Here is a 25554-nt window from a genome sequence, read left to right as displayed (position 1 = left end):
AAATCACACAAAAATCATCAATGGAAATCAAATTTATTAACCAATGGAGGCCTGGATTTGGAGTCACACACAAAATTAAAGTGGAAAAACACACTACAGGCTGATCCAACTTTGATGTAATGCCAAAATGAGGCTCAGTATTGTGTGTGGCCTCCACGTGCCTGTATGACCTCCCTACAACGCCTGGGCATGCTCCTGATGAGGTGGCGGATGGTCTCCTGAGGGATCTCCTCCCAGACCTGGACTAAAGCATCCGCCAACTCCTGGACAGTCTGTGGTGCAACGTGGCGTTGGTGGATGGAGCGAGACATGATGTCCCAGATGTGCTCAATCAGATTCAGGTCTGGGGAATGGGCGGGCCAGTCCATAGCTTCAATGACTTCATCTTGCAGGAACTGCTGACACACTCTAGCCACATGAGGTCTAGCATTGTCCTGCATTAGGAGGAACCCAGGGCCAACCGCACCAGCATATGGTCTCACAAGGGGTCTGAGGATCTCATCTCGGTACCTAATGGCAGTCAGGCTACCTCTGGTGAGCACATGGAGGGCTGTGCGGCACTCCAAAGAAATGCCACCCCACACCATTACTGACCCACTGCCAAACCGGTCATGCTGAAGGATGTTGCAGGCAGCAGATTGCTCTCCACGGTGTCTCCAGACTCTGTCACGTCTGTCACATGTGCTCAGTGTGAACCTGCTTTCATCTGAAGAGCACAGGGCACCAGTGGCAAATTTGCCAATCCAGGTGTTCTCTGACAAATGCCAAGTGTCCTGCACAGTGTTGGGCTGTGAGCACAACCCCTATCTGTGGACATCGGGCCCTCATACCATCTTCATGGAGTCGGTTTCTAACTGTTTGTGCAGACACATGCACATTTGTGGCCTGCTCGAGGTCATTTTGCAGGGCTCTGGCAGTGCTCCTTCTGTTCCTTCTTGCACAAAGGCAGAGGTAGCAGTCTTGCTGCTGGGTTGTTGCCCTCCTACAGCTTCCTCCACGTCTCCTGGTGTACTGGTCTGTCTCCTGGTAGCGCCTCCAGTCTCTGGACACTACGCTGACAGACACAGCAAACCTTCTTGCCACAGCTCGCATTGATGTGCCATCCTGGATGAGCTGCACTACCTGAGCCACTTGTGTGGGTTGTAGAGTCCGTCTCATGCTACCACGAGTGTGAAAGCACCACCAACATTCAAAAGTGACCAAAACATCAGCCAGAAAGCAGAAAGGTACTGAGAAGTGGTCTGTGGTCCCCACCTGCAGAACCACTCCTTTATTGAGTGTGTCTTGCTAATTGCCAATAATTTCCACCTGTTGTCTATTCCATTTGCACAACAGCATGTGAAATTGATTGTCAATCAGTGTTGCTTCCTAAGTGGACAGTTTGATTTCACAGAAGTTTGATTTACTTGGAGTTATATTGTGTTGTTTAAGTGTTCCCTTTATTTTTTTGAGCAGTGTAAATATACACACTTAATTATACAGTTGATTTCATTGAATATTCAGTGCTTGTCTAAGTACTTCAGATACAGCAGGAATCAGCTTATCTACATAGTCCCACAGACGTGTATCCCTTATAACGGAATTTGCTCTAACGTTTTTGCTTGGATACCTTTTAATGTGGTACATGCGGGCAATTTTGGGGTCCACCCTGACAGTACCACTTGCTGAATCTAAAACGCCATGTACTGTAGCTTTAAACACTAACCGAGGATTCACAATGACTTTGAAATTGTTGAACACATTTGGGTCATTGGGTATCCTGTATACATGTGGTAGGATGTTTTCTCCTTTAAACTGCTTCCAAAAACCTGGTGTATTCTCAGGTTTCTTATTACTGGAAAGGGAAATGGGAAATACGTTATTCTCAAACTCAAATCCTGCATGATGTTGGTAAATCTTCTCCAGCTGAGGAATGAGTCTTGTCCAGTTATCTTCTTTCAAAGGAAGAATTAGCTCATCCAAATCTTGTAGAGCTACATATTGACTCTCATACATGTAGCGATACACACAGTCATTGAGAGCCACAATTTGCCCAAAGAATTCCAGTTCCCCTGGTGAATCAGACTTCTTCCATCCTCTGGCCACCTTGATGTAGGACGACACAGTCCATGGGATGATGTCCACAAAGCCTTGCCTAACATAGTAGTCCAGAACCTTCTGTGTATCTGGGTAACAACTGGTCTTGTAAATGGCTACCTTCTGAACACCAAGCAGCTTGAACATCTCCATGGCCTGCACAAGCCCCAACACATTCATGTAATCATACATTACAGATATACATACTGTAAAAGCATAAGCGAAGTTTTCTGTCCTGGGCTGTTGATTCCCAACAGGTTGGAAGGATTGTATATTCCATACAGATCTGCCCCATTCATGTGTTTTGGAAGTAATAGCCACATATGCTGGTGTTGTGCATGTAGTGGGGACTTGACAAGTAATATCTGCCGTGCCATAGTCAAATTCAAAGTGGTCAGAGTGAATGTCGAGACGGGCAGCTGCAGAAATGTTAATTCCGTTGCAACATAATAAGCAGTAGTATTGCACTTGTTCACTACGAAACACTATAGCAACTGTTCGTATCGTTTTACTGCTTAAACGGTGCTCCACATAAGAACTGATCACATAGGCTTTGTGGTTTACAACTTTAATCATTGGACCACTCTGAACTTGCACACCACATGCCGTTAAGTGTGGTTTAGCACTTGGTGTAGCACTTCGTGTAGCACTTGTAATTCCAAGAGAAGAATCAGGTTGCTTTTCAGCAGTTTCTTGATGAACAATTTCCTTATGTGTCCCTGTCCTGTCAGGATAAACTATAAAAGGCTTAGTAATAGTTAAACTGTTTTTTAAGTAGAAAAGGATGAAGATGACAGACAAGATGAGAGGCACCAGGAGAATCTTTGGAAAGAAGGTTGGCTTGCTTTGTGGAAAACTGTGCTGCCCTGTGAAGACAAAAAAACAACTTTTTTTGGCTTTGGCAGTTGAAAAAATTGTATTATTTAGTTAAATACAGAGTATTGCTGATAGCTGTTTTACATATTCAGACAAAATACAAGTTTTTTTTTTTTTGTCTGAAATTGCTTCCGGAGCATTAAAGATTATTTGAGAAATGACATGTTGATCAGCCAAGATTTGTTTGGTGTCCAAACTTGGCTTCTTTCCTAGTAAACGTACACTGCATAAAGTGCATAACCAGTTCAAGTTTCAAGTTTATTTGTCATTTGCACAACATGTCAGGACATTTATACATTGAAATGGTGTGGTGAGGCTCAGGTATCACTATACAGAAAGTAAATAAGTAAAGTAAAATATTAAAAAACAAATGGAAATATATTATATATACAAAATCTAGAGAAAATATAAACAAAATCTAGAGGAATATACACAAAATCTAGAGAAATATACAGTAGAATAAGTGTTGTATTCAAGAAACTCTGCAGGAAGGTAGCTCTCCAGGATGGGTTTGAGAATACTGCCCTAACCTAAATACTGCCCTAACCTAGCTAACAGCTGGACTCTGCTCTTGAGACAGAGTTCATACAAGCTGACTTTGTGCCAGCATGATCATATTACCGGACATGGTGAAGAAATTTCTTTTGTGCCTTACTTTGCATCACACCTGCAAAGTAGGTTAGATTTGTGAGGAATCACGGAACACCTTGATGTTAAGAGGAGGTAGCTAATGTATTAGCTTTTTTTTTACATTTAACGTGGACCGCTTGCTATCACACTCTCTGTTGATGATGTAAGGTACCCTTTACAGTGGATGACTGGAGGTGATGAGTGCGGAGACCTATATGACTTTGCAGTCATGGATCTGTTTCATAGTTGTATAGACTATTTTCGTTTTTGTTTTTCGTTTGAATGGGTGCACATGTAAATACGCTTCTTCACAAATGGTAACAGTGGTGCAAAGCCATGCACAACAGTGGCAGTAGTTCAACAACCTTCAGCAAAAACAAGAGATTCCAAGGCGGAGCAATACGCACTGTGGTGGCGAGATGAACAGTAACAGCACGAGGAGCACTCCACCACGAGGAGACGATGGCTCCCAAGAAACCCCCAACCACCCAAAGAGAACACACAAACAACAGCGAAGAGGAATGTGAGCTGTCCTCAGCACAAAGACCCACAGAGAGTGCATCCAAGATTGCTAACCTGTGGCAAATGCTTCAAGGCTTCATTGATGCTCAGCAGCGAAAGGATGAAGAGCAACAGAGAGAAGAGAGGAGGCAGGACCTGAGGTGGTGATCGCTGCAGCACCAGTTCGGGCTACTGCAGGAAGAAGTCCGTAGGGGTCCAACAACAACAGCGGCGCAGTCAAGGATATACAGCCCGGTGGTACCAGCAAATGAGACAGAGGGAGAGCATGTAAGGACACCGCTGATAGCATGGCTAAGGCTCCCGCAGCTCAAAGACACTGACGATGTCAAACATTACTTCCTAATGTTCAAACTACGTGTGCTAGTGGCTAGATGGCCAAGAGCAGACTGTGCTTTTCATCTAGTCCCATTGCTAGAAGGAAAAGCAAGGGCAGCCTATGTTCCTATGAGTGCAGAGGAAATAAATGACTTTAAAGCAGTGAAAGAAGCAAACCAGCCATTAGGGGTGTACTTTGTGTACTTCTGGTGCCGGTCCCAAACCCGGATAAATGGTGAGGGTTGCGTCAGGAAGGACATCCGGCGTAAAACTTGTGCCAAAACTATCATGCGGATCACAAATGTGATTGCCATACCGGATCGGTCGAGGTGCCTCCGGTGCTGTTGACCAGCAGGGTGCCGGTGGAAATTGGACTACTGTAGGTCGAAGACCATCAAAGAGGAGAGGACGAAGGCAGGTTAGAAGGCAGCGAGAGAGGAGGAAAGGCAGGAGTGTGGAGGTTAGAGTAGGGACTCTGAACATAGGGACAATGACTAGTAAAGGCAGAGAGCTTGCAGACATGATGGAGAGAAGGAAGGTAGATATTCTGTGTGTCCAGGAGACCAGATGGAAAGGAAGCAAGGCCAGGAACATTGGAGGTGGATTCAAACTGTTCTATCATGGTGTAGAGAGGAAGAGAAATGGAGTAGGGATAATCATAAAGGAACAGCTTGGGAAAAGTGTTCTAGATGTAAAGAGAGTGTCAGACAGTATCATGAGCCTGAAGTTGGAGGTTGATGGTGTAATTTTGAATGTGGTCAGTTCATATGCACCACAGGGTGGTTGTCAGAGGAGAAAGAGGAATTTTGGAGTAAGATGGATGAAGTGGTAGATGGTGTCCCTTTAGAGGAGAGATTAGTGATTGGTGCAGACTTCAATGGACATGTTGGTGAAGGGAACAGAGGGGATGAAGAGGTGCTGGGTATGTATGGTGTGAAAGGCAGAAATGCGGAAGGTCAGATGGTTGTAGATTTTGCAAAGAGAATGGAAATGGCTGAGGTGAACACGTATTTTCAGAAGAGGGAAGGACACAGGGTGACATACAAGAGTGGAGGGAGGTGCACACAGGTGGATTATATCCTTAGCAGGAGATGGCACCTAAAGGAGATTGGAGATTGTAAAGTGGTACCAGGGGAAAGTGTAGCAAGGCAGCATAGGGTGGTTGTCTGTAGAATGAGATTAGAAACAAAGAAGAGGAAGAGAGTGAAGACAGAGCCAAAGATTAGATGGTGGAAGCTGAAGGAGGAGGATGGTTGCAGGCAGTTCAGGGAAAAATTGCAACAGGCCCTTGGGGGCAGTGAGGAGCTACCTGAGGACTGGGAAACTACAGCTAAGGTGGTGAGAGAAACTGGCAAGAATGTGTTGGGTGTTTCGTCTGGTCAGAGGAAAGAAGACAAAGAAAGTTGGTGGTGGAATTAGGAAGTCCAGGAGAGTATTCAGAAGAAGAAGGCAGCTAAGAAAAAGTGGGATAACCAGAGAGATGAAGGAAGTAAACAGGAGTACTGTGAGGCTAGTCGCATAGCAAAAAGAATGGTGGCAAAGGCAAAGGCTCAGGCCTATGATGAGTTGTATGAGAGGCTGGACAGTAAAGAAGGAGTAAAGGACTTGTATCGTTTGGCTAAACAGAGAGATAGAGCTGGAAAGGATGTACAGCAGGTTAGGCTGATAAAGGATAGAGAGGGAAATGTACTAGTGAGTGAACAGAGAGTGATGAGTAGATGGAAGGAGTACTGTGAAGAACTATTGAATGAGGAAAATGAGAGAGAGGAGGACAACGGGGGAGAGATAGTGGATCAGGAAGTGCAGAGAATTAGTAAAGTGGAAGTGAGGGCAGCTTTAAAAATGATGAAGAATGGAAAGGTAGTTGGTCCAGATGACATACCTGTGGAGGTATGGAGATGTTTAGGAGAGAAGGCAGTGGACTTTTTAACCAGGTTGTTTAACAAAATCCTGGAGAGTGAGAGGATGCCTGATGAGTGGAGAAGCAGTGTAGTGGTCCCCATTTTTAAGAACAAGGGTGATGTGCAGAGCTGCAATAACTACAGAGGTATAAAGATGATGAGCCACACCATGAAGGTATGGGAAAGAGTTGTTGAAGCAAGGCTAAGGCGAGAGGTTCAGATCAGTGAGCACCAGTTTGGTTTCATGCCCAGAAAGAGTACCACAGATGCAATTTTTGCGTTGAGAGTGTTGGTAGAGAAGTACAGAGAAGGTCAGAAGGAGCTACATTGTGTCTTTGTGGATCTAGAGAAGGCATATTATAGGGTGCCAAGAGAGGAACTGTGGTACTGTATGAGGAAGTCAGGTGTAGCTGAAAAGTATGTTAGGGTGGTGCAGGACATGTATGAGGATAGTGAGACAGTGGTGAGGTGTGCAGTTGGAGTGACAAATGGTTTCAAGGTGAAGGTAGGGTTACATCAGGGATCAGCTTTGAGCTCCTTCTTGTTTGCAATGGTGATGGACAGGTTGACAGATGAGGTCAGACAGGAAGCTCCATGGACCATGATGTTTGCAGATGACATTGTAATCTGTGGAGAGAGTAGAGAGCAGGTGGAAGAGAATCTGGAGAGGTGGAGGTTTGCACTGGAGAGGAGAGGAATGAAGGTCAGTAGAGATAAGACGGAATACATGTGTGTGAATGAGAGGGAGGCAGGTGGAAAGGTGAAGATGCAAGGAGTAGAGGTCGTAAAGGTGGATGACTTCAAATGTCTTGGGTTAACAATCCAGAGCAATGGACAGTGTAGAAAAGAGGTGAAGAAGAGGGTGCAGGCAGGATGGAGTGGGTGGAGACGGATGTCAGGGCTGATGTGTGACAGAAGGATAGCAGCAAGAGTGAAAGGGAAGGTTTACAAGACAGTAGTGCATCCTGCTATGATGTATGGTTTGGAGACTGTGGCTCTGTCTAAAAGACAGGAGACTGAGCTGGAGGTGGCGGAGATGAAGCAGTGATTCAATACAGCATCAGACTCACAAAGGATGAGCCAATCCGGCAGACCACTTGCAGAGTGTCAGCACAACTCATTCCAGAACTGAGGAAGGAGGTAGAGGAGATGCCGAAAATGGGCATCATTGAACCACTGAACAGTGAATGGTGCAGCCCAGTCGTCCTTATTCCAAAAAAGGTTGGAGGCCTATGCTTCTGTGTTGACTTCTCAAAGTTAAACACCATGTCAACCTTCGATCCTTACCCCATGCCTCGGACAGATGAACTCATAGAGAGGCTGGGACAGTCCAAGGTGTGATCCACACTTGACCTGTGCAAAAGGTACTGGCAGGTGCCACTTAGCGAGTCCTCTAGAAAGCTCACAGCGTTTAGAACACCATCAGGGTTATACCATTTCCTCACAATGCCTTTCAAATTGCATGGAGCAGCTGCAACGTTCCAGCGGTTGATGGACAAAGTCCTCAGGGGCACCGAGAACTTCGCAGCAGCCTGTATCGATGACATGGGAAATTACTTTGTTTTAGAGACTGATCACAAGGCTTTGCAATGGATTAGGGGGATGAAAGATTCCAACACCAGGATCACACGTTGGTATCTGTCATTGAAGCCCTATCATTTTGACATCTGATATATTAAAGGCTCCCAGAATGTCACAGCTGACTTCCTTTCTCATCAATGGGAAGGTGTCAAGCTTAAAGGGGGGTGGGGATGATGTAGGGTACCCTTTACACATCACAACATAAAGACTGGTTGTATATACCTACCTGTACTTACCTGAGGACTGATTATCTTTGACTTTGTGGAGCAAAAGAGAACTGAATGGGTTCACTTGAGCTTTACTTACCTTGGTGAGTCCATCCTCTGTAGAAGAGGAGGGAATGACAAAACCTGATGATGTTTAAGTGTACACTGAATCATACATATATATAAATGTCATAAATAAATGTAACATTAAGTGAAGAACAGCAAATATATTTACTGTTGCCTGTAAATACATTAGAATATCTGAAGCAGTTTTAACCCAGGCCAGTAATGGTTTATCCTAGGGGAGGAGCACCCCACATATAAGCAGCATTACTGGGGTAAGGTGATGAGTGCGGAGACCTATATGACTTTGCAGTCATTGGTCTGTTTCACATTTGTTTGAATGTGTGCGCATGTAAGTATGTATGTATCCTTGAGTGCCAGTATCATGAAAATGAGTAGTAAGAAAAGCATGAAAATGAGTAGTAAGGACCTTTAAGGTTGCTCAGATTGTTGATGTTGTTTTGGACATAGAATGACACTGAAGCTATATATACAACCCCAATTCCAATGAAGCTGTGATGTTGTTTAAAACATAAATAAAAACTGAATACGATGATTTGCAGATCCTTTTCAACATATATTCAATTGAATACACTACAAAGACAAGATATTTAAATGTTCAAATGGATAAACCTTATTATTTTTTCCAAATATTCACTCATTTTGAATTTGATGCCTGCAACACCAAAGAAGTTGGGACAGGGGCAACAAAAGACTGGAAAAGTTGAGGAATGCTCAAAAAACACCTGTTTGGAACATTCCACAGGTGAATGAGTTAATTGGAAACAGGTGAGTGTCATGATTGGGTATAAAGGGAGCATCCCTGAAAGGCTCAGTTGTTCACAAGCAAGGATGGGGCGAGGTTCTCCACTTTGTGAACAATTGCGTGAGCAAATAGTGAGTTTAAGAACAGTTTAAGAACAACGTTTCTCAATGTTCAATTGCAAGGAATTTAGGTATTTCATCATCTACAGTCCATAATATCATCAAAAGATTCAGAGAATTTGGAGAAATCTCTGCAAGTAAGCAGCAAGGCAGAAAACCAACATTGAATGCCCATGACCTTCGATCCCTCAGGCAGCACTGCATTAAAAACCGACATCATTCTGTAACGGATATTACCACATGAGCTCAGGAACACTTCAGAAAACCATTGTCAGTGAACACAGTTCGTCGCGCCATCTACAAGTGCAAATTAAAACTCTGCTGTGCAAAGTGAAAGCCATATATCAACAACACCCAGAAACGCCGCCGGCTTCTCTGGGCCCGAGCTCATCTGAGATTGAAGCAAAAGTGGAAAAGTGTCCTGTGTTCTGACGAGTCCACATTTCAAATTCCTTTTTCAGGGACATCCTGCTTATTTCAGCAAGACAATGCCAAGCCACATTCTGCACGTGTTACAACAGCATAGCTTTGTAGTGGTACTAGACTTGTCTGCCTGCAGTCCAGACCTGAAAATGTGTGGTGCATTATGAAGCGCAAAATACGACAACAGAGACTCCGGACTGTTGAGCAACTGAAGTTGTATATCAAGCAGGAATGGGAAAGAATTCCACCTACAAAGCTTCAACAATTAGTGTCCTCAGTTCCCAAACACTTATTGAGTGTTGTTAAAAGGAAAGGTGATGTAACACAGTGGTAAACAAGCTCCTGTCCCAACTACTTTGGAACGTGTTGCAGGCATCTAATTCAAAATGAGTGAATATTTGCAAAAACCAATAAAGTTTATCCGTTTGAACATTAAATATCTTGTATTTGTAGTGTATCCAATTGAATATAGGTTGAAAAGGATCTGCAAATCCAAAAACTGGAAAATTGAGAGATTGAGAGATTGAAATTGAGAGATTCTGATGAATCTCAGTTTTTGATGAGGCACACAGATGGTAGGGTCAGAATTTGGTACGAACATCATGAATCCATGGGCTCAACCTGCCTAGTGTCATCAGTCCAGGCTGGTGGAGGTGGTGCAAAGGTGTAGAGAATGTTTTTCACACTTTGGGCCTTGTTAATATCAATCAATCATCGTTTGAATGCCACATGCGTTTTGTTGCTGACCATCTGTATCCCTTCACAGCCACAATTTGCAAATCTACTAATGGCTACTTCTAGCATGATAAAGCACCATGTCACAAAGCACAAGTCATCTTAAACTGGTTTAATGAACATGTCAATGAGTTCAGTGCTCTTCAGGGGTCTTACCAGTCACCAGATCTGAATCCAATAGAACACCTTTGGGATGTGGTAGAACCCGAGATTTGCAGCATGAAAGTGCACCACAAAAATCTCCAGGAGTTGCATGATTTTTCCAATGTCTTGTGGAACCCATGACCTAAACAATTGAGGCTGGTTTGAGAGCAAAAGGAGGCCCTACGTGTATATACATACATACATATATATATATATATATATATATATATATACACACACACACACACACACACACACACACACACACACACATATATATATATATATATATATATATATATATATATATATACCTCTCCATGGATCACCACCTTATCGTGGTGGAGAGGTTTGTGTGCTTGAAGGACCCTAGGAGCTATGTTGTCTGGAGCAAAAGCTCCTGGTAGGGTCTCCCATGGCAAACTGGTCCTAGGTGACAGGCCAGACAAAGTGTGATCCATAACCACCCCTATGAGGACAACAAAGCAGGACTCGTGTACCCTGCCCGGATCAGGGTTACCGGGGCCCCACCCTGGAGCCAGGCCTGGGGGAGGGGCTCGCCAGCGAGCGTCTGGTGGCCGGGCATTCACTCATGGTGCCCGGCCGGGCCCAGCCCGAAGGAGCTACATGAGTCCCCCCTCCCATCGACCCACCACCGATGGGAGGGGCAGTAGTAGGGGTGCGGTGCATTGTGGATCGGGCAGTGTCCGAAGGCGTGGGCCTTGGCGTTCTGATCCTCGGTTGCTGAAACTGGCTTTTGGAACTTGGAACGTTACCTCACTGGCGGGGAAGGAGCCTGAGTTGGTGCGCGAGGTCGAGAGATACCGGCTAGATATAGTCGGGCTCACCTCAACACACAGCTTGGGCTCTGGGTCCAATCTCCTAGAGAGGGGCTGGACTTTTTTCTTTTCTGGAGTTGCCCATGGTGAGAGGCGGCGGGCAGGTGTGGGCTTTCTCATAGCCCCTCGACTCGGCGCCTGTATGTTGGGGTTTTCCCCGGTGGACGAGAGGGTAGCTTCCCTACGCCTTCGGGTTGGGGAACGGGTCCTGACTGTTGTCTGCGCTTATGCACCGAACAGCAGTTCAGAATACCCAGCCTTCATAGAGTCCTTGGAAGGGGTGCTTGAAAATGCTCCTCCTGGAGACTCGATTGTCCTACTGGGGGACTTCAACGCTCACGTGGGCAATGACAGTAAGACCTGGAGGGGTGTGATTGGGAGGAATGGCCTCTCTGATCTGAACCCGAGTGGTGTTCAGTTTTTGGACTTCTGTGCAAACCACAGTTTGTCCATAACGAACACCATGTTTGAACACAAGGATGTCCATAAGTGCACATGGCACCAGGACACCCTAGGCCGCAGTTCAATGATTGACTTTGTAGTCGTGTCAGCGGACTTGCGGCCATGTGTACTGGACACTCGGGTAAAGAGAGGAGCTGAGCTGTCAACTGATCACCACCTGGTGGTGAGTTGGATCAGGTGGTGGGGGAAGATGCCAGTCAGACCAGGCAAACCCAAACGTATAGTGAGGGTTTGCTGGGAACGTCTGGCAGAAGAACCTGTCAGATTGATCTTCAACTCACACCTCCGTCAGAACTTTGACCAGATATCGGGGGAGGTGGGGGACATTGACTCAGAATGGGCCATGTTCCGCTCCTCCATTGTTGAAGCGGCTGACTGTAGCTGTGGTCGCAAGGTAGTTGGTGCCTGTCGGGGCGGTAATCCTCGAACCCGGTGGTGGACACCCCAGGTGAGAGATGCCGTCAAGCTGAAGAAGGAGTCCTACCGGACATGGTTGGCCTGTAGGACACCAGAGGCAGCTGACAGGTATCGACAGGCCAAGCGATCTGCGGCTTCAGTCGTTGCCAAGGCAAAAACCCGGGTGTGGGAAGAGTTCGGTGAGGCCTTGGAAAGTGACTTTAAGTCGGCTCCGAAAAGATTCTGGCAAACCGTCAGGCGACTCAGAAGGGGAAAGCAGTGTGCCACTAGCACTGTATATAGTGGAGATGGTGTGCTGCTGACTTCGACTGAAGACGTCATTGGGCGGTGGAAGGAATACTTTGAGGACCTTCTCAATCCCACCGACACGTTCTCCAGTGAGGAGGCAGAGTCTGGGGACACAGGAATAGGCTTGTCCATTACTGAGGCCGAAGTCGCTAAGGTAGTCAAAAAGCTCCTTGGCGGCAGGGCTGCAGGGGTGGATGAGATCCGTCCCGAGTTCCTCAAGGCTCTGGATGTTGTGGGGCTGTCTTGGCTGACACGCCTTTTCAACATTGCGTGGACATCGGGGGTGGTGCCACTTGATTGGCAGACTGGGGTGGTGGTGCCTCTTTTTAAAAAGGGGGACCGGAGGGTGTGTTCCAACTACAGGGGAATCACACTCCTCAGCCTCCCTGGTAAGGTCTATGCAAGGGTACTGGAGAAGAGAGTCCGGCTTATAGTCGAACCTCGGATCCAGGAGGAGCAGTGCGGGTTCCGCCCTGGTCGTGGAACACTGGACCAACTCTTTACCCTCTCCAGGATTCTCGAGGGTTCATGGGAGTTTGCCCAACCAGTCCACATGTGCTTTGTGGATTTGGAGAAGGCATTCGACTGTGTTCCCCGGGGTATTCTGTGGGAGGTGCTTCGGGAGTACGGGGTACATGGCTCTTTGCTACGAGCCATTCAGGCCCTGTACAAACAAAGCAGGAGCTTGGTTCGCATGGCCGGCAGTAAGTCAGACTTTTTCCCAGTGAGAGTTGGACTCCGTCAGGGCTGCCCTTTGTCACCGATTCTATTCATAATTTTTATGGATAGAATTTCTAGGCGCAGTCAGGGGATGGAGGGTGTCCGGTTTGGTGACCTCAGGGTCACATCGCTGCTGTTCGCAGATGATGTGGTCCTATTGGGGACATCAGGCCGTGAACTTCAGCTTTCACTGGATCGGTTTGCAGCCGAGTGTGAAGCGGCCGGGATGAGGATCAGTACCTCCAAATCCGAGGCCATGGTTCTCACGCGGGAAAGGGTGGAGAGCCCTCTCTGGGTCGGGGATGAGCTCTTGCCTCAAGTGGAGGAGTTTAAGTATCTCGGGGTCTTGTTCACGAGTGATGGTACAAGGGAGCGGGAGATTGACAGGCGGATTGGTGCTGGGTCAGCAGTGATGCGGGCTCTTTACCGGTCTGTTGTGGTAAAGAAAGAGCTGAGCCATAAGGCAAGGCTCTCGATTTACTGGTCGATCTATGTTCCCACCCTCACCTATGGTCATGAGCTTTGGGTAATGACCGAAAGAACGAGATCGCGAATACAAGCGGCTGAAATGAGTTTCCTCCGCAGGGTGGCTGGACTCTCCCTTAGAGATAGGGTGAGAAGTTCGGTCATCCGAGAGGGACTCGGAGTAGAGCCGCTGCTTCTTCACGTCGAGAGGAGCCAGTTGAGGTGGTTCGGGCATCTTGTTAGGATGCCTCCTGGACGCCTCCCTTGGGAGGTGTCACAGGCAAGTCCACCGGGGAGGAGACCCCGGGGAAGACCCAGGACACGCTGGCGTGACTATATCGCCCAGCTGGCCTGGGAGCGCCTCGGAATCCCTCCCAGGGAGCTAGTGGAAGTGGCTGGGGATAGGGAGGTCTGGGCTTCATTGCTCAGGATGCTGCCCCCGCGACCCGAACCCCGGAGAAGCGGAAGATGATGGATGGATGGATGGATATATATATATATATATATATATATATATATATATATATATACTACAGTGTTCCTAATAAAGTGCTATGTGCAAATGCCGCTCATGCCGCTATATCACAAATGACAATAATATGACATCAAAACAGTATTCATCAATATATAGGCCACCTCAAAGACAGACCTTCCACAAGGTGACCCCTATCCAGGAGGAAACCTTTAGAGGCATTACACTCTTCGGACATCTGGTTTCAATCATCACCACAGCGAGCAATGAGCAATTTCCTCTAAAACAAAGCATTTTACATAGAAACACTCACAAAGATACATCTTAACCATTTAAATGGAATTCCCTGTTAAAGCTTGTTAAAGCTATAGACATAGGACTCTCTCTATCCCCCTCACTCTCTTATATATATATATATATATATATATATATATATATATATATATATATATATATATATACACACTGCCCAAAAAAATAAAGGGAACACTCAAATAACACATCCTAGATCTAAATGAATGAAATATTCTCATTGAATAAGTTGAATGTGCTGACAACAAAATCACACAAAAATCATCAATGGAAATCAAATTTATTAACCAATGGAGGCCTGGATTTGGAGTCACACACAAAATTAAAGTGGAAAAACTACAGGCTACACTACACTACAGGCTGATCCAACTTTGATGTAATGTCCTTAAAACAAGTCAAAATGAGGCTCAGTATTGTGTGTGGCCTCCACATGCCTGTATGATCTCCCTACAACGCCTGGGCATGCTCCTGATGAGGTGGCGGATGGTCTCCTGAGGGATCTCCTCCCAGACCTGGACTAAAGCATCCGCCAACTCCTGGACAGTCTGTGGTGCAACGTGGCGTTGGTGGATGGAGCGAGACATGATGTCCCAGATGTGCTCAATCTGATTCAGGTCTGGGGAACGGGCGGGCCAGTCCATAGCTTCAATGACTTCATCTTGCAGGAACTGCTGACACACTCTAGCCACATGAGGTCTAGCATTGTCCTGTATTAGGAGGAACCCAGGGCCAACCGCACCAGCATATGGTCTCACAAGGGGTCTGAGGATCTCATCTCGGTACCTAATGGCAGTCAGGCTACCTCTGGCGAGTGCAGCCCTCCAAAGAAATGCCACCCTACACCATTACTGACCCACTGCCAAAACGCTCATGCTGAAGGACATGAAGCACAACCCCCATCTGTGGATGTCTGGCCCTCATACCATCCTCATGGAGTCGGTCTCTAACCGTTTGTGCAGACACATGCACATTTGTGGCCTGCTGGAGGTCATTTTGCAGGGCTCTGGCAGTGCTCCTCCTGTTCCTCCTTGCACAAAGGCGGAGGTAGCGGTCCTGCTGCTGGGTTGTTACTCTCCTACGGCCTCCTCCACATCTCCTGGTGTACTGGCCTGTCTCCTGGTAGCGCCTCCAGCCTCTGGAAACTATGCTGACAGACACAGCAAACCTTCTTGCCACAGCTTGCATTGATGTGCCTTCCTGGATGAGCTGCACTACCTGAGCCACTTGTGTGGGTTGTTGAGTCCATCTCATGTTACCATAAATGTGAAAGCACAACCAACATTCAAAAGTGACCAAAACATCAGCCAGAAAGCATAGGTACTGAGAAGTGGTCTGTGGTCCTCACCTGCAGAACCACTCCTTTATTGAGTGTGTCTTGCTAATTGCCAATAATTTCCACCTGTTGTCTATTCCATTTGCACAAGTGGACAGTTTAATTTCACAGAAGTTTGATTTACTTGGAGTTATATTGTGTTGTTTAAGTGTTCCCTTTATTTTTTTGAGCAGTATATATATATCCATCCATCCATCCATCCATCCTTTGGGGGGGGGGGGGGGGTTGCTGGAGCCTATCCCAGCAGTCATCGGGTGGAAGGCAGGATCCACCCTGGACAGGTTGCCAGTCCATCGCAGGGCAGACAGACAGACACAGACAGTCACTCACACCCAGGGGCATAAATAAGTAATAATGAATGAATGAATAAATAATGAATAAACTAAATAAGTACACAAAGACCAGACCTAAAAGCACCATCTCACTCTTACACATGTAGCCATCTCACTCCAGATAACACACACATTTCTTTTGCATCTGAGGAACACACCTCTACAGAAGCCTGTTCACCTTCTTATTACACACTGAAAAACAGAAAACATGCCCTATAGGCTACAGTTAGACAGTGGAGAAGAACAGAGGAGGAGGAATAGAAAGCCAAATCAGACTGATTGGTACCTGAAGCTGACATACTGAGCTGTAAGCTCTCCTCCATCCAGCCCTGCTGTAGCTGTAAGGCTCCACTTCTTTTAGCCATGATCCTTTGACCCCGCTCAGTCTTTAACATCTCTAAATAAACAATTGACATTATTTTTAGTTTACTGCAAGAAACAAAGTACCTGAAACATAAACCTGGGAAACAAATGTAGTTCTAATCATTTTCTGGAGGTTTAACCCATAAGAACACAGACCTTAAAGAACACAGTTTACCTTAAAAGGAAAATTATGAGGGATATAGAACAGACCAGCTTTTTGAAATTCTACCTAGTGTCAAAATTCTGTAATGTTACTTATATGTTACATCGGACATTTATGGTAAATATATGCTGTGTTTAAAAATAAATCTGCTTGAGTTTTCGCTAATAATACAGAATTGCCTTTTTATTCGCATTTCTACAACACTGCTGGTTAACGACTAATTATTTTTCAGATTTGTAAAATGTACATAATAAATAGGACTACCTCATATTATAGGTATTCACAACAGCAATTGTAGCTGCCGGAAATTAGAAAAAGACTTATGTAGTGAATTTTAGAGAATGGGTAGATAGTACAAAAATGTTCAGAATTAATACATTGGTGAGAAAAGCTGAAGAGAAAGAAAACTTTTGCATTATTATAATGTTTGCACTATCATTATCAGCTCTTTCATCTGGTAATTTGGTCAAAGCCAAATATATGCTCCAAATATACATGTAATGCTTGAAACAATTCCTCACAATCCAGTGGTCTTTGTACCTCACGACACATGCATCAGAGAGGTCTGTTCTGAACTGAACCATTTCTGGTGTTATGAATTTCCTGAAGTACTCCAGTGAGTATGGAATACAGTATGGAGTACTGTCTGGAGATGTGACACTTTGTCCTTTCAATGTGCAATCAGGGATTTCAAAAGGTTTCTTTCTCCAAGATTTTTTTTTCCTAGGATGGTTCCATTTTTCTGCTTCATATTTAGTTGAGGTACACCATCTTAATCATTTGATTCACTGCTGTCAATCATTAGATCCAACTAACCCATTACTCTCCATGTCTTTATTGCTGGGAGTGTAATCAGGGTATTCAGGGGCTTCATCCGAGCTATCTTCACATCCCTAAAACTCAGTGTCATCTCCACTGATGATCTTGAGTGCATCCTGAAGACTGTATCAGTTCTTGGTATTTATATTACAAGTAAATAATATTCCATTGAAATAGGGTCAACATAGGACACTGGAAATGTTGCTTGCTTGTTTTTTTTTTTTTTACCAAGTAAAGCATTTCAGCTACAGCCAAGGTGTCATTTCAGTACGGATATGCAAAAAATGTTTCATATTACATTTCATTACTAATTTAATTGATTTGACATTATTTTTATGTTTAGATTTGTTAAAATATGCCTTAAATTGAAAAACAAAAAAATGTAATGACATAAAATAATACAATCAGTCAAATTAGTTGAGCAGATAATGTGTGTATTTCTTCTGTAAGTATTTTAAGATTAATATCCCGATGTAACATATGTCACAACACAATTTCATAACTTATATTTCATTATTTGGTTCTAGCAATGGGGTCAGAATGGGTTATGTGTAATATAGGATATGTTATTAAAGCATTAAAACTGTTAAATGGGTTGGAACATGTCTGTAGAAACAAATTACACACTAAAATGAGCTGGTTTGGTCTCATGCACTAACCAAGCACACCACCGTTTTCTTAATAAGGTCACATAAATTCACAAACTGTCATATTAGGGATATCATGAGGATAAAGTGAAGGATAAAGCTGTAGAAGTAATTTTCCAGACCTGTTCAAGTGTTTGTGACACATACATCATCATAGGTCCTTCCATCCGCGGTCAAATAAGGACACGGACAAGGATACAGACGCTGGTACGTTGGAAGACAGCGGGCTACAGCAAATGTATACATATAGTTACAAAAACATCAAAACCAGGCGAGCAAACTAAATAAAGAGACAAAGACTTGGACTAAAAGTAGGTTCTCACACTTATCTGCGTAACTTGTCGCCCTCCGGATCTCACACGCTTTTCTGTTGCGTCATTGCTCTGAACAACACGCCACTCCAGAAGCCCGTTCACCTCCTCAAGACCCAGAATAAGGCGAGCGTGTCCTCAGGCTACAATTAGACTGTAAAGGAGAAGAACCGTTAAGTACCTGAAACTGGCATACTGAGCTAAACGCTCTCCTCCAACCAGCGCTGCTGCAGCTGTTACGTTCACATACAAACCGAAAGTAACAGTTGACTCCTCGGTTCAGTTCACTGGGCGGGTCCAGGGCTGCTGCAGCCCCTCAGCTAGAAGAAGAGCTGCCCCGTCATTTTCTCATGCGCACTGTATGTCTTATACTGGCTGACGCTGTCCGGAATTTTTAAAGCAGCCGGAGACTAAAATGACTCTTTTCGAGCTTCCCAGTTTAAAGATGCACGTTGTTAAACGGGAATCCCAATGGAAGCGCATTTCCACCCATTAAGATCTATGTGCTATCTAAATGTAATTCATCTAATTAATAATCATTTCATATTTTTTCATTCTTAAGAGAACTGTTATGGCGTTAATTTGCCTCACTAAGTCATTATATTTAGATACTATCTTGTTATTTTGAGATCATTATTTGTAGATACTGCGTTATTATTTTGAGAAGCGTTCTCATTATATTACATTACATACAGGCCCGTAGCCAGCATTGTGATGGGGGGGGATCTTTTTCCCCCAAAAGTGGACTTCATTTGGCTCTCTAATCCAATGCCCCCTAAATACACGAGCACACTTCAAACCTTTTAATTTAGACATATTTTATTCATTATAAGTTTGTTGTGAGTCTGTTGTTGCTGTCCTTATTTGTTCGTCTGTTGCTCCCCACTGTTAACATAAATTTGATATAAATGTAAGTGTTACTCAAACTACCTACATATGTGATGTGACTTCATTGTCTGTCTCTGTTGCTCACCTCAGTTGTCTGTTACTTTGTTCCATTGTCTCTGTTGCTGCCCTCCATTGTCTGTCTCTGACGTTGCTGTCCTTTATTGCCTATCTCTCTACTGTTGACATAAATAGATAATAATTACTTCATGAGGTACACTATTGGTATGGTCATTAAAACTTAAACATGAATTAATAATGATATAAATTGAAGTGTTCCGTCTTATTCAAATCTTCCTACAACTGTGCTGGGACTTCATTGTCTCTCTCTGTTGCTCACCTAGGTCTGTTGTTGCTCTCCCTCCTCTGTATCTCTGTTGCTGTCTGTCTCTGTTGCTTTTCTTCATTGTCTGTCTATTTTTCCTCTCCATCTTTTGTATCTCGCCTTCTTTTTCTTTATTTTTTAATTGGGTCTTGCCTTCACTGTCTGTCTGTTTTTCCTCTCCTTTAGGGTCATTTTACGGGAAATTGGACACTTTGGAACTCAACCGACACAGATTTTCATCAAACTTTGTGTGCCTTTTTAGTGGCAATGTAGAACCCCAGAACTGCATTTGCATGAATCTTCCACTAATATAAAGGGAGAAATGGACTAAGAATGTTTTTAGTAAGAGGGTAGGGCACTACACATTCAACCTTGATTATGTCCATTTAAATTACAAACAGATGGTTTTGATGCTGTTTGAAAGCTCTTTTCTGGCTCTAAAGAGTACACAAACAACACTGAACTCAACAGTTAGGCCCTTTTTAGTGGCAACTCCAAAACTGCTTTTGCATGAATCTGGCACTAATATTTCAGAGGTTGTTCATGACATTGCAGGCTATGTGTGGAAAAGATACTGACCATTTTAAAATAGTTTTTTTTATATTCAGATTTTAATATCTCATAATTTATACTCGGCTAACTGTTGAGTTCAATGTTGTTTGTGTACTCTGTAGAGCCAGAAAAGAGCTTTCAAACAGCATCAAAACCATCTGTTTGTAATTAAAATTGACATAATCAAGGTTGAATGTGTACTGATTTCACATGAAATGACCCACCATTGTCTGTCCCGCACTGTTAACGCAGGGGAGTTGTAAAGAAATAGAAGCCCTGCACTCAGCAGCTTACCGATTTTGGGGAGAGGGGGAGGGGGCGAGGGGGCGGCGGGGGGGTGGAGGGGGCGAGGGGGGGATCGAACGAACCCTTCGATCCCCCCTGGCTATGGGCCTGACATACTAACCCTAACCCTATTATATTCATTATATTACCAAAAGTATTCGCTCGTCTGCCTTCACACGCATATGAACTTGAGTGACATCTGTGGAATTATTAGCCTTAGTATTGTTCATATTACTCTTTTAAGATGTATTATGTCTTGCATTGAAAGCCTAATGGTTATATTGTACAATTCTAAGAGCTAAGAGTCAGCACATAAGGCTGTGTGCTGACTAATGGTGGAATACACAAGGACGTCAGATAACAGGAAATACCTCGAAGCTAATAGTAGTAGACCCTGGGATTAGCACACCACACATGTGGTTCATCTGGTCAGATAAGCAGAGCCATTGTCTGGAAAACGGGGGGAGTTGGTAAACACAGGGAATACCTTAAGCTGACCTTGCAGACGCACTCACGTCTCGAGCGCATCCTTAAACTTTTATGATGTGGATTAGTGAGATGGCCTAACACACACATTTGGAGGCTTGATGGAATCTACTGATATCTTGGGTAAGGAAGGAGCGGTCATGCGACTATAAAAAGGGAGTCAGATGAGAAGGGGTCAGAGCTTACTTGGGAGATACATGATGCCTGTTCTCTGTTTGTAACCTCTCCAGAATTCTGTAATAAAACCGTTTGTTTCACTTCAGTCTGATCTACTCGTCTCATTTATTTTGCATCAACGAACACGCAGGACTGGTTTCGTCCACACATCCCATTCTTAATCCATAGCGTTTACTATGATGTCGGCCCACCCTTTGCAGCTATACCAGCTTCAACTCTTCTGGGAAGGCTTTCCAGTGTGTTTATGGGAATTGTTGACCGTTCTTCCAGAAGCGCATTTGTGAGGTCAGAGACTGATGTTGGACGCGAAGGCCTGGCTCACAGTCTCTGCTTTAATTTATCCCAAAGGTGTTCTATTAGGTTGAGGTCAGCACTCTGTTCTTCCACAACAAACTGGCTCATTAATGTCTTTATGGACCTTGCTTTGTGCACTGGTGCGCAGTCATGTTGGAACAGGAAGGGGCCATCCCCAAACTGTTCCCACAAAGTTGGGAGCATGAAATTGTCCAAAAATCTCTTGGTACTGAAGCATTACGAGTTCCTTTCCCTGGAGCTAAGGGGCCGACAATTATTGTTCTCCTGGCAACCGCCAAACCCAGACTTGTCCATCATGATTCGTTACTCCAGAGAACATGTCTGAGTTGCTGTCATTCCCAATCACTTCCACTTTGTTATAAAACCACAGACAGTTGACTGTGGAACATTTAGTAGTAAGGAAATTTCACGACTGGACTTGTTGCCCAGGTGGCATCCTGTCACGGTACCACACTGGAATTCACTGAGCTCCTGAGAGAGACCCATTCTTTCACTAATGTTTGTAGAAGCAGTCTCCATACCTAGGTGCTTGTTTTTTTGGAACTCCTGAATTCAATGATTTGGTTGGATGAGTGAATACTTTTGGCAGTATAGTGTAGCAAAGAAGACAAAGCCCAGAGAAAGGGCTATGTAAGGACAGACAAGCGACTGGCTGGCTGTGGAAGATACAGTAGGAACCAGCGCTGTCAGGCCCACCGCTAAGGAACTTTGCATTGGCTTGGACAGCATGTAAATGCAGAATGAGATGCTATATAACAGTGGGAGGAGCCAGTGTGCTGGAGTCAGATGATCCTGGGCACTTTAGTATGGGCAAAATGCTGAAGCGATTATGCTTCTATTGGCCGGATTGCCATACCAATTTAAAGCTATACATGCATTTCTGCAAACTGTGCATGGCAAAGAAGAGACTGCTGAACAGATCTTACAAGGCCTGTATCCCACATTTTTGATTGTTTTTGTTTTCTTCCCTGAGGTCCACCTTTGACATTTGTGTAGGTTTCACTTTCTATTCTTTATTAAAAAAATATCTTTTTTACAGTGCTTAATGTGTCCACTGTTTGCCTTTATTTCATTCTTTTCAGAAGACTTGCTTTCAGTTTTTTAAAGAAATTCACAGATATTTTTCAACAGTCTTAGAAGTTAGTGACATTTTCTGCTTCTCACACATTCAGTGATGAAGTTCAGTATTTGTATTTCTATTTTAATGTATTTGTTCTTCAGGGGCAGCACAGTGGTGCAGTGGGTAGCACAACTGTCTGCAATTGACTGGTGACCTATCCAGGGTGTTTCCTGCCTTCTGCCCAGTGACCGCTGGGACTGGAAAATGACCACACCCCTTGTGACCCAGAAAGATAAGCAGCTTAAGTGTTTTTTTTTCTTCACTTAGGTTCACTTGATATGATATTTGTGTTGGTTTACATATCAGAAATTAATTTTTACATGGCCATTTTCAGTATAGGGCCTGGATTTCATTCCCTGGCATGGCAACTAGGGTCCATTCTGTATGCATGTTCTCCCTGTGTCTCTGTGAGTTTCCTCCGGTTTCCTCCTACAGGAAGGATGTGTGTTCATCCCTTATAATTAAACAGGTTATTTCGTTCGTTTATGTTTTCCTTTGAGATTAACATTTAAATGGACTCTTCTGATTGGCTGCCCTGTATTGTGTCTCGTCCAGGCAGCCCTTCTTATGCTTCTGCATGATATGGGTCCTTTAAAACTTATAACATTGTCCCAATTTATAAAAGTGGAGAAACTATGATGAAACACTCTCTCACATATTTATCCACTTAACTTAGCACAGTACCACAATTATCATTTCATGCCGTCAGAAAACACAAGATGTAGAGCTGGCCTTCCTCCCACATGTGGGTGTAACTGTGAGCTCAGTTAACTGTTTACACAAGGATGATATCATACTCTTCCATGACAGTTTGGGTGGAGGGGCTATTATACTTTCACAGTATGGCACAAGAATAAGTACAGTAAAAAGTAAACTTCAAATCCAGGTTACTTAGAGAAGTTGTTAATGCATTGTAGCCTTTCCACGTGAGGAACTACAAAGAAACAAAGAATCAAAAATAGACTAGAATGAGGAACAACAAGAAACCACAGAACTATGTGACTGAGAGAGAGTGTTTATTGTTGCTAGAGACTTTAATACTGCAGCCGTGAGGTCAGTGCTCCCTAAATTCCATCAGCACGTGGACTTTGCAATGAGAGGGATGAATGTGCTGGATCTTGTTTACACAGACATTTTCAGCCCCGCCCCCACCGTGGCTTCTTAGACCACATTCAGACTGCTCATCGGGCATTCCAAATCAGTCCAGAAGCAGGTGAAAACCTGACCAGCAGGAGCCACTGCATGGAATGTGTTTAAGGAGGCTGCCACCTGACAGTGACTCTGGCTACGTTCACATTACCAGGTTGAAGTGACACAAATCTGATCTGACACAAACCTAATCTCCCAACTGCTACTGCGACCCTATCTGGATTAAGCGGTCAACAACGATGATACAATGTAAAGAACAGCTGCTTTGACAGTATCAGTATGCATTTGTAAATGCTACCATTTGAATTATTTACAATATGTGATTTTATAACTTCAAAATTATGACAATCACCTGACCTAAAGCCAGATGAGATGGTTTGGGGTTGGACCAGAACTATATATGTAGTTCTACAATTACAGAGTGTTGACAATCTGTTTCTCTGCATACTTCATTAGCCCCTTTTACCCTGTTCTTTAGTGGTCAGGACCCTCATGGACCCTCACAGCAGGTATTATTTGGGTGGTGGATCATTCTCTGCATTGCAGTAACACTGACGTGGTGGTGGTGTGTTAGTGTGTGTCGTGCAGACAGTGTCCACTTACTGTCCACTCTATTAGACACTCCTACCTTGTCAGTATATATATACATATATACATATATATAGATGCATCTCTGTGTCACTGAGAATAGTCCGCCAACCAAAATTACCCAGCTGATGAAGGACTAGAGGTTGACCAACACAAACTGTGCAGCAGCAGATGAGCTATCGTCTCTACATCTACAAGGTGGACTGACAAGGTGGGAGTGTCTAATAGAGTGGGCAGTGAGTGGACACTGTCTACATACATCCAGTATATTTGGTACAGTAAACCAAGCCTACAAAACAAACTGTAAAATACTGTATGTTTATTGTTATATATGATATAAATTGTAATCTCGATACAAGAAAGTCTGTACATGCTGACCCTACGATATTTATGACCACTACAATATGCATTTATTGGTATCACAAAAGAAAACATATGCTTAAAAATGCTGAAAGGTTTCTAAAACTACTTATTATATGATTATATTAGTATTTGTCTAGGAATGGAGCTGGTGGTATTTCCTGCTTCTAACACTCTGACTAATCCCAAACACATTCAGTGACGTTGAGGTCTGACTCCACACCACATATGGAGAACACCAGCACATTCGTTGTTTGACTAATTTTATTTCTGGTCTGCTTTTCTCACCTTTTTTTCTTTTGACTTTCCCTTTCCTTACGCAAGGAAATAATCTTATATCTAATATCTTCTGAGAAATGAATAATTTGTACTTAACATCTGTTTGGACTGAAATAATAAGCAAAGGGTGGTCTCTGACTTTTCTGTTTGAAGGCTGCGAGGAGGGATAGTACAGAGCATGTGCTTTGGAAAGACTAATGAATGCAGTGGTTTCTTGAGAGTAGGAGTAGGGTTAGGGTTAGGGTTACCTTAGGAGTAGGAGATGTTCTGGTGTGTTTTTGCTCCTCTTCTTCTCTCTCATGTACTGAAGCACATGGTTCTTTGGTTGCTCGGTTGTTCAGAAGACATCCATTGAGTCTGAGCTCCACAGTGAATGTGTTCGGCTGTGCTTCTTTGTGCTGTGACACTTCCTGCTTGAACAGAATTAGCCAAAGCCTGTAGTTCTTCTCAAAGGGGCTGTCTTCACACACAGTGGTTTCTTGAGAGTAGGAGTAGGGTTAGGGTTAGGGTTACCCTGGGAGTAGCAGATGTTCTGGTGTGTTTTTGCTCCTCTTGTTCTCTCTCATGTACTGAAGCACATGGTTCTTTGGTTGCTCGGTTGTTCAGAAGACGCCCATTGAGTCTGAGCTCCACAGTGAATGTGTTCGGCTGTGCTTCTTTGTTCTGTGACACTTCCTGCTTGAACAGAATAGGTCTAGCCAAAGCCTGTAGTTCTTCTCAAAGGGGCTGTCTT

General features: G+C 44.1%; 1 protein-coding gene across 6 annotated transcripts; it reads right to left on the bottom strand.

Moving 5' to 3' along the window:
• Window positions 1-1417: 1417 nt before the first annotated feature.
• LOC108429569 lies at window positions 1418-25554 on the bottom strand. Of its 6 annotated transcripts, XM_037539921.1 has the most exons (7): window positions 25070-25554; window positions 19274-19364; window positions 18313-18454; window positions 18112-18216; window positions 16284-16394; window positions 10370-10499; window positions 1418-2942 (listed from the first exon to the last, which is right to left on the bottom strand). In XM_037539921.1, exons 6-7 carry the CDS (start codon window positions 10494-10496, stop codon window positions 1489-1491), a joined length of 1581 nt encoding a protein of 526 aa, XP_037395818.1. In that variant the 5' UTR covers window positions 10497-10499; window positions 16284-16394; window positions 18112-18216; window positions 18313-18454; window positions 19274-19364; window positions 25070-25554; the 3' UTR covers window positions 1418-1488. The 6 variants fall into 6 exon arrangements, with proteins under 6 accessions (XP_037395818.1, XP_037395819.1, XP_017557108.1 ...); XM_037539922.1 differs by lacking the exon at window positions 10370-10499; XM_017701619.2 differs by lacking the exon at window positions 19274-19364.

The sequence above is a fragment of the Pygocentrus nattereri genome, chromosome 7 (genome assembly GCF_015220715.1).
Source record: "Pygocentrus nattereri isolate fPygNat1 chromosome 7, fPygNat1.pri, whole genome shotgun sequence".
Taxonomy (NCBI): domain Eukaryota; kingdom Metazoa; phylum Chordata; class Actinopteri; order Characiformes; family Serrasalmidae; genus Pygocentrus; species Pygocentrus nattereri.
Note: the sequence above shows the minus strand (reverse complement) of the source record. Positions and strands in the feature narration are given on the sequence as shown.